The following is a 12536-nucleotide window of genomic DNA, read 5'->3' on the forward strand; positions in this document are numbered from 1 at the left end:
TGCATTTTATTAGGTTGGTACAAAAGTAATTGTGGTTTTTGCAATTATTTTTAACCTTTTAAGCTGCAATTACTGTTGCACCAACCTAATACCAAGTGGCCTTTAGTCAGATAGAGTGTTAGGAACGTCCTGACTGGGCAGGATGGAAGTGGGGAAGACCAGAATTTTCTGGAGAGTGGAAGGGGAGCCATGGCTGTGCCTGCCCGTCTCTCATGATGCTGTTGTCCCAACATTCCCCCTCACACACACTTCCACAGGCCAGGAAGGAGCCACGGGGCCGTTCTGTGGATGGAATACCACCTGACCCCAGATAGCACGGTCAGCACCGGCCTCCTGAAGCCTGCAGATGACAAGGTAGTGCTGTGGGCATGGACCCCGGGCTGCTTGGCCCTGAGTAGGTGCTGCTGGGGGAGGCCATGTTACCTGATATGCTCTGGCTATTCCCAGTGCGCGTTCAGCCAGATGGTAACCCCTCAGTGGCCCTGGGAACCTGGCCCTGAGCAGCTGCTTCCCGCTTTGAGATGCCTTGGAGGGAGGCTGACCAGGAGGGGTCTTGGCTTCCAGGAGCCCTCACTGCTTTCTGCTGCTCCTCCTGCAGGAGGACTGTTGCTGGAACCCACACTGCAAGCAGGCCGTGTACTTCTTCAGCACCACGCTGGACCCCAGAGCGTCGCTGGGCAGCCCTCAGACAGTCAGCTATGTTGTGGACTTCCATCCCCGCACTGGAGATGTCACCATGGATTTCACGCTCTCAGATGCCCTGGGCAATGGGCACTGACCCTCACTTGTTGAGAAATAAAGTGGCCCGAGAGGCTCCGGGCTCTGAATGGTGTGACTTTCTGGGAAGGAAGGTGAAGGCACCTCTCTTTTCAGGGCCGGGCTTGGCCTCTGGATACAGAGACCTCTTCCTTTGCATTTTTGCACTGTCAGCTCCTTGCTCCAGGTGTGGTGGACAACATGGGCTGCTGGCTGAATTTGGAGCCTAGGAGGGGCCAGGGAGCAGGGGTTCTGAAGTGCTCAGAAAGCCCTAAAGCTTCAGAACCACTGCTCTGGACTGCCTGGTGCCAGGCCATTGTGGTCGCTGGCCCGGCTTGTGCACTGGGAACTTCTGCCTGGCTCCAGCTAGGAGGGGCTCTAAGGGGTGGAGATGCTCACTCGGGTGGGCCCTGGGCCTTAGAAACCTGACGAGGCCCAGGCCGAGGATGGGGTTCTTGCCCTTTCACTTGCTGGGTAATGTCACCAAGCCACATTCGTAAGTATCTGGCCTCTGTAGCACCAGCAGGTGACCAAGACCAGACAACCAGACACCAGGCTCCTGTTCAGAAGGCAGGGAGGAAGCCGTCCTGAGGCAGTTTCTGAGATGCAGACCCAGGAAACCAGCCATCAAGAGAGGGAGCCAGGAGGTACAGCCTTTTCCCATGTGCCCCCTGCTAGCTGAGGGACCTCCCACCACCTCAGAAGTCAGGGGAAGATGGGGACAGTGCAGCTTCCCCAGCCTTGGCCTTGCCAGGAAAGGCCAGAGTCCCGAGGAGGTCCTAGCCTTGCTCCCCCAAAGCCCCGCCTGGCTGCCCAGCCCTGGGGTTGGAGCTGGAGCTGGAGAAGGGCCTGGCCCCATCTGGTTGCTCAAATAAGTGGAGATCGCCAGCCTTGAGCCTCACAGTTTTATTTTCTCCTCATGATCCATCCTTCCTCTCAGCACCAGTAAAGGAGAAAAACCTCTCTTTTCAAAGTATTTTATCAGGTGAAAGATTGTTTTTCTTCTCGGGAAGAATCGTCTTGACATATATTGGATAACGTTTTACCAAAACCTTGGGTGTGCTTACCATAGAAAACCCCTGATGTCCCGTGAGGATATAATACAGAAAAAATACAGAAATTAAAAAAGTTTTTTTTTAAAACAGTATTTCTAAATCTCAGCAAGTTAATACAATAGTTAAAAAGCATTAAGATTAATATTCATACTTAAAACTCAAGGTGGTTTGGACAAATGAAAATGACCACTTCCTTCTGAAGCTGACCTGGCCTCCTGGCTTCTCTGAAGGAGGCCTGGCGCAGGGCAGGTATGGGACCTTGGTTGGGGATTTGGGTGACCCCTGTGTTCACCCCTCTCAGGCCAAACACCCCAGAATCTGAGATCCTGGCAGTTTCTTTTCATTCTTTTTTAAAAATTAAAGTGGAAAAGTCTGGCTTGTGCACGGCCCCGGGAGTCCCAGGCTTCATGAAATGTGATTGGGCGATAGCGGCCTCGGTGCTGAGGCTGTGCCGGAGGGAGGTCCTAGGGGGGCTCGGAGGTGGTGCTCCAGGGCCAGGCTGGGCAGAGGCTACCTTGGTAGGACAGGAAGTGACCGAGGCACAGGGAGGTAGGACTTGCCTAAGGCCGCCCTGTGAGTAGGGAGAGAAGCACGTGCCCCTGTGCCCTGGCTCCCACCCAGCTGCCCTGGGAGTGGGGGCAGCCCCTTGGAGGGCTGAAAGCTGTGTGGTTTCTCTGCTTCAGGAGCTCTGGCCTCTGTCTCCACTGCTCTCCTGGGCACACAGCCCACCTGCAGCCTGGGGTCAGCGCAGACTTGGTTATCTAGGCATCGCGCCTGCCCCGCTGGGCCCTGCCTGTTTGAGCAGAGATTCCTGGCTGTTCCTGGGAGTGGGGACCCGCTGACTCCACAAAGCCTCACTAAGACCCTGAAGGCCAGGTCCTTGAAGGAGGGGCACAGCAGAGAGCCCAGGTGGGACTGCCCTCATCGGTGAGTAGCCCCTCCTGGATCTGGGCCTGAGGCGTGGGGCTGGGGCCCGGCCAGGGAGGCGCTCCTGGCAGTGAAGCCCTCAGCTTTGCCACTGACTGCCCCGGCCAGGTGGGTTCAGACAAACTAGTGCCACTGTGGCTGTGACTCAGGAGTGTCCTCTCCCAGCAGAGGACCTGGCTTCTGGCTGGCTGCTTGGCCAGCCCCCTCTTGGTCCTTCTTGAGCTCAGTTGGTGACAAGGCACAGTGTCAGCGCACCGCACCAGAAGCGTCCTGGTATGCTCCCCAGTCTCACTGGGCGAAGCTGGCTCCAAGGTGGGCACAAGTTAGGGTGCTGCGAGGAGGGGAGATCTGTGGGGTTTGTCAAGAACAGTCCCCCAAGTTGGGGGAGCCTCGCACCTGGAAACAGACACAACCCTCCCGGTGTGACTGTGGGGAGCATCCCCAGGTGTTTTTTAAAAGGCAGGTGGGCAGAGGCAGTCCCGACATGGGGTGAGGAGCTGTAGGCCTCACCTGCAGGCTCTGCTACCCTGTGCCTGGGTGCCCGGGACTGGCCCTGGTCACGTGGTGGCAGAGCGGGTGTCTTTGCGCCTGGATGCTAATCAGTATCACTCCCTGCCCTGTGCAAGCGGTGGCCCTTGGCCTTGTCACCCCAGCCTGTATGCACACGGGTGAGGGTGAGGGGATAGGCCGCTCTCTGCGCTTTGGCCTCTGCTCCTTCCGCCAGCCACAAACCCCCCTTCACCTCCCTATCACTTTTGAAGATGGAACTGGGAGGACAGAGCTGCAACTTCACCCGAAGGCAGGCAGATAGTTCCTGAGCTCAGCCAGCATGTGGATGGGGACAGTCCCCAGGGAAAGACTGGTCCGGAACCAGAGAGGTGTCTGAAGGGGAGACAGGACCAGGCAGAAAGAGGGTGTTGGTTTTGACAGAAGAAAAGGTACAAATCTATCATTTTCAAAACCAGCAGTACCCCTTGTCCCGTGTGTTGTGAGTTCCCTTCTTCCTATAGAAAGGTGATGCTCTCTCAGCTTCCTGGCTCTGGCTCCACAACCCACTTAGGAGTCTCTGGGGCCCTGGGTGCCTGGAAGGGAGCCTGCCTCAGGAGCAGCAGCATTGTTCCTCGCCGCTTGCAGATCCTCTAAAGTGAAGGGTTGTTTCTGTTCTTAAAATGTAATCGCCCTTTAACGCAAGACCCTGGGCAGAGCCCGGGCTCGCGGTGACTGGACACAGTCCTCCGGCCCCTGCTCGTGAGCCGTCCCGTTGGAGGCGGTGAGCTGGCGGCCCTGTGCCCAGGAATGCTTCTTTGGCTGGTTCTGATTGTGTTTGGAGTTTGGCCTTGGGTGAGGCCCGAGCGAGGGGGTCTGTGTGGCTACAGCGTGGCACGTGGCATGCGGGCAGCGTGCATGCGAGGGTGCAGGCGTGCGAGACAATATGGCAGCAGACAAAAATGAACCCTGGATGAAGCTTGAGAAGAGATACAAAGAGTACAGAAACCCGGTTCTCATACTAACCCACGGGTTACAAACTAGGTTGTGCTGTAGATTTGTAGAAAATCACGGTTTGAAAGAATGGCACTGGTTGGGCAGCTGGGGCTCCCCGGGCTGGCCTGACGACTCTGTCCGTGGTGAGTGCCCAGAGGTACAGGGCAGTGTTGGTTCCAGCTCACCCAGGGATGGCCTTGGCTCCCCCTCGGCTCCTGCCCTCCTCCCTGGCACCGCTGCAGGAGGGGACATGGCCAAGGAGGCTCAAAGGGCTGGCAGAGGCCCGGCTGCGGTGGTGACGGCTGGTCTACGCCTCTTCCTCCCCGGTGGACACCATCAGCCTCATGGCCACAGGGAGGTGGTCGGTCAGGCCGGACAGCTGGGTGATAAAACTGAATTCTTCCACCTCCTGAGGTTGTGGGGAAGAGAAGCGTCCTGATTAGAGCCAAAGGGCACTCTGCAGAGGGGGCCTGGAGGGCCGGGGTGGCCTAGTATTCCTGAGGGCAGAGGGCTTGGGAGGATCCTGAGGGCCCCCACGGTCCTTAGGAGTGGTGGGTCTCATTTTCAGAGGCGAGCTCATTGCTGCTGAGGGGGACAGGGTACGGGGTCCCCTCCCTATAGGCAGAGCCTGGCTGCCCTCCCCAGCCCCAGACTCACGGCCTTCCAGTCTGGGCACAGCCCCTCCTCTCCGTACAGCATGTAGTCGAGGCGCCTGCCATTGCCCTTTAGTGCATCCTTGCGTCCCTTCTGGTATGCCCCTGGGCTCTTGCTGGTAGGGAAGGCGAGGTACTCCCTGCGGCCTTCCTCGCTCTCCAAGACCCTGCTCACACAGACAGGAAGGCACAGGAAGGCAAGGTGAGCCCCTACCCCAGCCCCCAGGTCCCAGGTCCTGAGGGTGGAGCCATGTTCTCATCCCCGAGTGAGAGGAGCATGTTAGACCAAACCCTTGCGTTTAATATAGATCTTCCCTGGGGGCCCCAAAAGGGACTGGGATGGAGAGAAACTGAGTCTGAGGCTGCAGGGTCCTGGCTGAACTGGGCCACACCAGAGTCTGTCCAGGAATGTCCCATGTCCACCTTGGGCTGGCCAGCGCTTTTCCTTTGAACTAGGTTGTTGGCTGTGGCTACAGCTTAGATCCAGTGTTGCCCAGGGTCTGTGGCCAAATCGGGGACAGAACTGCCCACTCCCTCGGCTGAATGGGTTTTTGCTCTGAGCCAGTAGGGGCCTGTTCAGAGGAAACTTGGTTTTTGCAGTGAACCTCAGAGACCCTTCTCTTCTGGAAGCCCCAACACCCCATAACTCTTGTTTCAGGTCAGCACGGGTTGGAGGAGCTAGGAGAGCACCCAGGTCCCATCCCAGGACTGGACTCATATCAGTCTGTCCTTGAACAGCTATGTTACCAAACCTGTGAGCCTCCATTTCCTCCTCTGATTGTCCCTAGAACATTTTAGGGACCAGGCACTCCAAGAAAGGAACAATGTGGGATGTGGCTGTTGTCTTATTTCTCAGAGGAAGAAAATGGACTTGGGTGCGTAAGTCCTGGCCAAGGTTCTGTAGGAGGGCAGGATGTTCAGGTGGGCTGTTACACCCTGAATCTGGCTCTTCTAACTTCCTGTCTGCCGTCTCCTTCCTGCCAGGCTTCCCCGGGGTCCAAGCACCGTGGGAGACTGTCGCAGAGGGCAGGTGCAGGCCCAAGTCAAGGGCAGAGTAGCAGCCACCGAGAGACACCACACGCCTGCCAGGCCAGCTAAAGCCTGGCTAGATGGAAGGGGCACTGGACAGGCACCGCCAGCAAACATGGGTTTCTACAAGGTCTTAACCGCCTTGAGATAAATATACTAAGACATACAGAACATCAGTACATCTCAGAAATCTAATCCATTACTGTCCTTTGCCTTTGATAATTGATTCCAGCATCAGTGATCTGACAGTTACTGATAGTCATTTTTTAATCATCTCATAAAAAGATAATTTTCTCAGCATAGGATGATGTTTCAAATTTAGTCTGTAATCTAATTAATTGGCTCAAATTAGCTGCAAGGAGCCATTGCCGTGACTCTGCAGTCTCGGGCTATGAATTATAAATTGGTTCTGCTGCTGGCCACTTAAATGTGTCCTTTATGGAAGTGTCATCACGTTCAAGAATGAAGTTTGGTTGGGATGGAGCTGTCTCTACTTTGAAAATGGCCAGCTTACGTTAGCTCTGCTGTTATTTTTATTTGCATAGTTGGTGGCCACCAACCGACAGGCTCACTGGAACAAATGCCATCCCCAGGGCTCTTTGACAAGGGTCTCAACAGCCCTCAGCCTTGCCCTGGGAGATTCTGGTCCCAGCCAGGCCCCAAGGCAGGCTCTGGTAAAGTGAGCCAGGACTCCAGGTGCTGGTGTGGGAAAGGCCACTTCAGGACACCAACCCTTCTTGGGAGCTTCTCAGTAAGGTCAGTCCCTGGGGCGAGAGGGCCACCACAACTACCTGTCCCCAGCTTCTGTGCCCAGGCTCTCACAGACTTCCGTCTCACGGAGCCCTGCTCTCTCTTCTGCCCCACACAGCCATCTCTCTATAGCTGAGTCAGGGCTGGGTGCTCAGCCCAGAACCAGGAGCTGCCGCCCCACTGCAGCTAGCTGGGTGCTTACTTTTGCAGATTGTCAGGGGTGCTCACGTCCTCATCATTGAGGCCATCCTGGTCCAGCATGGTACCTGGGGACAGGGAGTGAGAGTGGTCACTACAGGTAGGGCACAGCCAGCCTCGAGGAGGGCCATGTCCCTGGGGCAGGAGGGGCAGGTGAGGGCATCTTCTGGCATGGGTGTCCCAACCCCCCCAGAAGTGGAGTCTTGGGGGCAGGTCTTGGAGGCCTCTCTGGGAAGCTCTGGGGAGCCCAGCCTTGGTGTAGTGTCAGGTCTCAGCATGGTGGGCTCAGAAATTGGCAGTGTCCCTCCCTTGCTTCAGGTCCCCTTGGCACCCCGCAGCCCTACCCTCAGCTCACCGATTGCCCATGGCTTCTCCTCCCCAGGCCCCAGGCGGCAGGGGTCCTTGAAGCGTGTAAACAGGGAGTGCTGCTGCTCCAGCTTGTCGTCTGTGCAGGGAGGGAGGGAGGAAATGCTGTGGGTCTCAGGGTGTCTGCCCTATGCTGGAGGGTCATCTGCCTCTGGTCCTGCTTCAGATGCCACTAGGTCCCTGTCCCTCAAGTATCCCTTTGTGGTTCATCTGTCACTGGTTTTCTGTGTCCTTGAGAAGCCCCCCTCTAGTGTTCAGCTTAGCTTTCCTTTGGTCTGAGGACAGTAGTCACTGTCCCTCTTGGGCTGCAGGGGACAGTCATCTCAAGGCCTTCCCCGATCCTGTGACAAACCCTGTGGAGGGCTGGCTGACGCTGCCCGAGCGGGACTCCTGGCCTGCACAGACCGGGGTGTCCAGGCTGACTGAAGGATTACCTAGGCTCAGAGACACGTGACCTGTCCTGGGTTCCAGTGTGTCCTGCCAACTCAGGAAGCCAGAAGGGCCTTTCTGAGACCCCAGGGAGGAAGAACAGGGCACTGAGTGGGCGGAGCCCCCACCGACAGCCTCTTCCTGTATGTGCTGGGTCCCCACCCTAACTCAGCACCCAGCATCTGGATCTAGCATCAGGCACAGGACGGGCCCACAGCTGCAGTGCAGGGGCTGTGTGTCCCATGGGGGGCACCTCCTCGCCACTCAGCCTGCAGTCGCCACTGTTGTCAAGGGATGCCTCCCTCGGCACAAACAGCTGCCGTCAGATGAGGGCACCACCCTGAACTCCAGGTGGGACCTTCAGGTTCCTGCCTTCCCTGAGGGCTAGGGCTCAAGCTCACAGACCCCATGTTGCCCACCCCGCCTCAGTTTCTCCTTGGGCTCTGGCCAGAGTAGAAGAAGCCCAGGAGCCATGGGCTGGGGGGTTTTCCTTGAGCCCATCTCCTCGAACCAGGGGAGGCTCAGAGCAGCCCAAACTCGCAGGAGGTACCTGGGATGAGCTTGGTCATCTGATTCACAGATCAGATACTTAAGTCAGTTATTTGAAATTTCACCCATGATGAACTTTCAGCCTTTTAGCCTAGTGGTTTGAGGCATGATTTGCTGGGTTCAAATCCCAGTTCTACCATTTCTGGCTATGTGACCTTGGACTAGTTACTCCACCTCTCTGGGTCTCAGCTTCCCCTTCCACACCATGTGGATAAATGCAGTGTCCACTCAGGGTTGTTATGAGACTAATGACACAGTTGGCCCGTGAACAGCCATTAGAGTTGCGCCTGGTGCAAAGTAAGAGCTGAATAAAGCTTGGTGAGTGACATTGGCTGACTTGCCCTTACTCTGAGTTTCAGAGGCTCCAAGTCTTCCCTGTCAGAGGTTCATTTTTAGGGCACCTCTTTGTCTCCAGCAAGGAGGCCTCTGAGCTTTCTAGGCAGAGCGTGGGCGCTTCTCAGTTTAGAATTTCCAGGGGGCAGAGAAATCAGTCTGCTAATATCCCACCCACATGCTCACAAGACGCAGGAAGTTCTTTAAGCTGCCTAACGCAAGTCTTGCCAGCTGTGACTGGAGCCCCCACCCTTTCCCAGTAGCTGACCCGAATAGGCAGGAACCAGCCTCACCAGAGGAGCAGTTGTCAAAGTTCAAATCTCCACAGACGATGTCAAACGCCACCAGCTCCTCGGGGTTGGCTGTGCTGGACGAGGAGGTAGATTTTCGGAAATCAGCCAGCCAGTCCAGAAGCATGTCCAGCTGCTCACAGCGGATGGCACTGTCGTCTGTGGGGCAGAACCACAGAGAGCCGATGAAGCTGCAGCCAGGCCTCACCAGGCCCCTGCAGATCCCAGCCGCCTGCGGAAGATTCCCCACCCTGTGCAAAGCTCGGGCCGCCGGACCCTACCTTCCAGGGCGTGCAGGTGTGTGCAGGTGATGTACCCGACGATTCTTTGGTCCTGAAGTGTGCTTCCCACCTGCACCTGTGGGGTGGGTAGGAGGTGAGGGGTTGGTGATAAAGCCTGTGCTGAGTACAAAGGGACACTGGGGACGCCCACCCCACACCAGGTCAAGCCCTCACAAGCCCAGCTCTGTCCGCTCCTGGCTAAACTCGGGCCCCGGTAGGAACAGCACGTATCCAGCTTCTAGGAGCTTCTGGTCCAGTGCAGGAGGCAGATGTATAAAGGAATTCCAGCATATAGCATGGTGAGTGCCATCTGGCTTTATAGGAGGACAAAGGCAGAAATCATCTTACATTTCTGCCCCCAACCCCTGCCATCGCGTGGTGGCCAGAGTGTGCCAGCCCCTCAGTTCCCTGTCCTGTCCTGTCTGGTAGCTCTTTCCTCCTTCCCTCAGTCACACCTGAGACCTGATCGCACCCCAGAGCCCATCCCTCTGAAGTCTAAGCTGGGCTTTCTTGGGGATTTGGCCCAGCTACACACTCGCCACCCTCTTCACTGTGAGAGGCCTGGGACCCTGCCCTCTGCTCACCGCCCCCAGTCTCTGCCCCTCTGGCTTCATGAGAAGTCACATCATCTGCTTTTGGCTGTTGTCCGTTAGTCCCCTGATTTAGGATAACAGTTGTGGCTGTGTCTCTGTGGCACCTGTGTCATGGACTGGCCCCAGGTGTCCCACGGCCTCCATCCCAAACCCAGTCCTCCTTCCTCCGGTGGCCTCTCCACTCTCCCCAGACGTTAGTCCTCGCCTCCTGCTCACCCGTGCCCTGGACACAGAGTACCCAGGGGGTAGTGTGGGGCTGAGGGCACTTGCCCAACTCCTTGCCCAACTCCAGATGACCCGGACAGGCTGTCAACACAGGTTAGTGTCGTGAAAACAAGCAGCTCAATCGTACATCACTGTTCCGTACAACTCGAAACAGCCCGATGCACGCCTGAGCCCTTGTCAGGGTTGTGGATGGGGAGGCGACGGATGGCCACCCAGCCTGCTGTCTCTCCCAGGCCCTCTGGCCACGGCACAGTTGTTGGAGGCCAAGATAGGAGAGTCCCTCCCGGGCGTGCTCCCTGGGACCGTCTGTGAGCACCTTTCCCCAGAGGCTCCTGGTTGGCTCCTCATCCTCTTCCTCTCTGGGCTTTCCTGCCTCCTGAGCCTCAGCTGTCTTCCCCAACGCTAGCTAATCCATTCCAGACTGGGTTTCTATGGTAACGACGCCCTGGGCCCTGGGAACTCTCCGAGGAAGGTGACTGCAGAGGCCAGGTCTACAAGTCCTGCAACAGTAGGGTGGGTGTACCTGGCATCTGAGCATGACCCTGCTTGTCCTCCAGCTAAGGGTGGTCTGGACTTGCTGCTGCTGTGTCACGGGCCCTCCTCTCTGAAGGCCATGGAGGCTTCCATCTTTCTTTCTGCTGCCGAAGTCAGGTTGGCATTACCCTCCCCCATTTGGACTTCTGTGTCATTAAACGCTCTTATCTCCTTTCGCAGATGGATGTTTGCAGATCTCTCCTTTTGGGTGGGGGGTGGTGATGCATGTCTGGTTACTTGATAATGGGCTCTACAGCCTGGATTTGGGGCTGTTTATAAACTTGCATGTTCACCTTTCACTTCTTACTCATATTCCAGATTCAAACCTTGGTCTAATACTGCCCCCACCCCTGGCACGGCTCTGGAAATCATATACCATTGGTGTACCCTGTTGCAAAAACACAACAGTTTTAAAGCCACCATACCCCCAAGGCCACACGATGGTGCTGCTTCCCCATGTGCCTCAGGCAATGAATGCCTCGTCCCTCCTCTGTAATAATCGTGCTTAGTGCTTCACACATGCGGCCTTGCTAGAGCCTTTCAACAACTGTGAGGGTTATGCTAAAATTATCCCAGAATTGGCCAGGGTCATGAGTCTCCGATGGCTGAGGCTGGTTCAAGTTAGATGTTTGCTGCCTCCCGGGTTCCCGATGATGACTTAAGCTTTTCACAGGCTGCCCCTTTGATGGTCTTATGGCATCAGCCCCCCACTCCCTCAACGCCTAGAGTCACCTGCCTGTGCCGAGTCCTGGACAGGTGCAGTGAGGCACCACTCGGCCCTGCTGCTGCTGAGAACCCATCCGGAGAGGACACAGGGCAGGGCTACCTGCTTCCCTTCAGCTTTTCTACCCAGTGTCTCAGCCCCTCACCCACTTCCCTGCTCAGTCAGCCTGTGAACTCGCTGAACGCCACTTGATTATGTGCTGGGACTTATTGATTCCTGGCTCGAGTCCTCAAATCCTCGGGAGCTGCAGAGGCTTGTGTTTCTCTTGCAAAAACAAACAATCACTGAGGTTGGGCCTCTCAGTCCTGGTAGGCAAAGACTGTCAATAAAGAGGGGCCCAGAGGCAGGCTGTCTCATATGTGAGGCGGAAGAGACTCCAGGCCCTGGCACGGTAGCAGGAGAGCACATTTTCCTTGAGGACTGGAAGTGCCACAGGGTGAATTGGAGGGCAGGGCTGGACAGGGAGCCCTGCCAATGAAGGGAGCACTGGCTTCCATGTGCAGCCAGGGCAGCCTCTTTCCAGCCCCGGGCCCTTCCTGGGTCGGCCTGGCTCCTGAAACCCCATTTGTTTCACTCCTCCATGCAGGAGAAATAGGCTCACTTTTGCCAGCAAAGTCCAGCTGAGTCTGCTGTGTGTCAGGCACAACCGGCTGTGTGTCGGGCACAACCGGCTCTGTTCTTGAGTTCTGATGGGAGGGACAGGTGACAAGACACCTGGGAACAAGGGCTGAGGAGTCCACAAGGGGAAAGCTGGCTTGTGCGGATAGCTACTGAGGAAAGCGCCACAAAGATGGTGAGATCCAACTGGGGCAGGACTGTGACAAGGGGAGCCGGGCACATGGAGGGGGTGTGGTGCAGCTGGAGCAGAGCCAGGGGAGAGTGGAAGGGCCCAGTGAAGCCTGAGCTTCTCCCCGAGGCCACGGGAAGCGGGTAACAGGAATCAGACCTGGGATGGGAAGCAGGTGGGTTGGAAGACAGAGTACATCGAAAAACACGGTAGGGTAGATGCAGAGGACAGTAGCCATGATAGTGCAGCTGGAGACATGGCGGGGGGGGGGCGCCCAGAGGTATTTGGGGAGTGAAATTAGGAGTCTGGATGGATTGGATGTGCTCAGGGCACAGAGAGGAGTCAAGGTGGGCCCTTCTGGCTGAGGGATGGTGGAACCTGGGGGAGGAGCGGGACCAGGGAAGATGATAAGTTCTGTTCAGGAATTACTATGTCCAGGGGGCAGCCAGACACACAGCTGGGGCCACAGAGGAGAGATTGGGGCTGGGACAAACCTGAGACCCCTCAGCAAGTGAGGAAATGGAGGCTGTGGAGTCATTTCCTGTGTGGCTGGACTCCAGCCATGATAACTCCTT

General features: G+C 56.7%; 2 protein-coding genes across 12 annotated transcripts in view; one reads left to right on the forward strand and one right to left on the reverse strand.

Moving 5' to 3' along the window:
• Window positions 1–1901, forward strand: part of PRMT7 (protein arginine methyltransferase 7) — a 42473-nt gene extending 40572 nt beyond the window's left edge. For 5 of the 9 annotated variants that reach the window (XM_081032667.1, XM_081032669.1, XM_081032673.1 and 2 more), the window contains 2 exons: window positions 258–354; window positions 599–1901. In XM_081032667.1, coding sequence (XP_080888793.1) covers window positions 258–354; window positions 599–778 — 277 coding nt within the window. In that variant the 3' untranslated portion in view covers window positions 779–1901. The remainder of the gene's footprint in view (window positions 1–257; window positions 355–598) is intronic. The other 4 variants (XM_081032675.1, XM_081032671.1, XM_081032674.1 and 1 more) reach the window with 1 other exon arrangement.
• SMPD3 (sphingomyelin phosphodiesterase 3) overlaps window positions 1648–12536 on the reverse strand; it is a 78158-nt gene continuing 67269 nt past the window's right edge. For all 3 annotated transcript variants that reach the window (XM_081032676.1, XM_081032678.1, XM_081032677.1), the window contains exons 4-9: window positions 9099–9174; window positions 8821–8976; window positions 7206–7295; window positions 6855–6918; window positions 4878–5040; window positions 1648–4629 (exon numbers count right to left, since the gene is read on the reverse strand). In XM_081032676.1, coding sequence (XP_080888802.1) covers window positions 4528–4629; window positions 4878–5040; window positions 6855–6918; window positions 7206–7295; window positions 8821–8976; window positions 9099–9174 — 651 coding nt within the window. In that variant the 3' untranslated portion in view covers window positions 1648–4527. The remainder of the gene's footprint in view (window positions 4630–4877; window positions 5041–6854; window positions 6919–7205; window positions 7296–8820; window positions 8977–9098; window positions 9175–12536) is intronic.

Source organism: Rhinolophus hipposideros (assembly GCF_964194185.1).
Source record: "Rhinolophus hipposideros genome assembly, chromosome: 21".
NCBI classification, from domain to species: Eukaryota; Metazoa; Chordata; class Mammalia; order Chiroptera; family Rhinolophidae; genus Rhinolophus; species Rhinolophus hipposideros.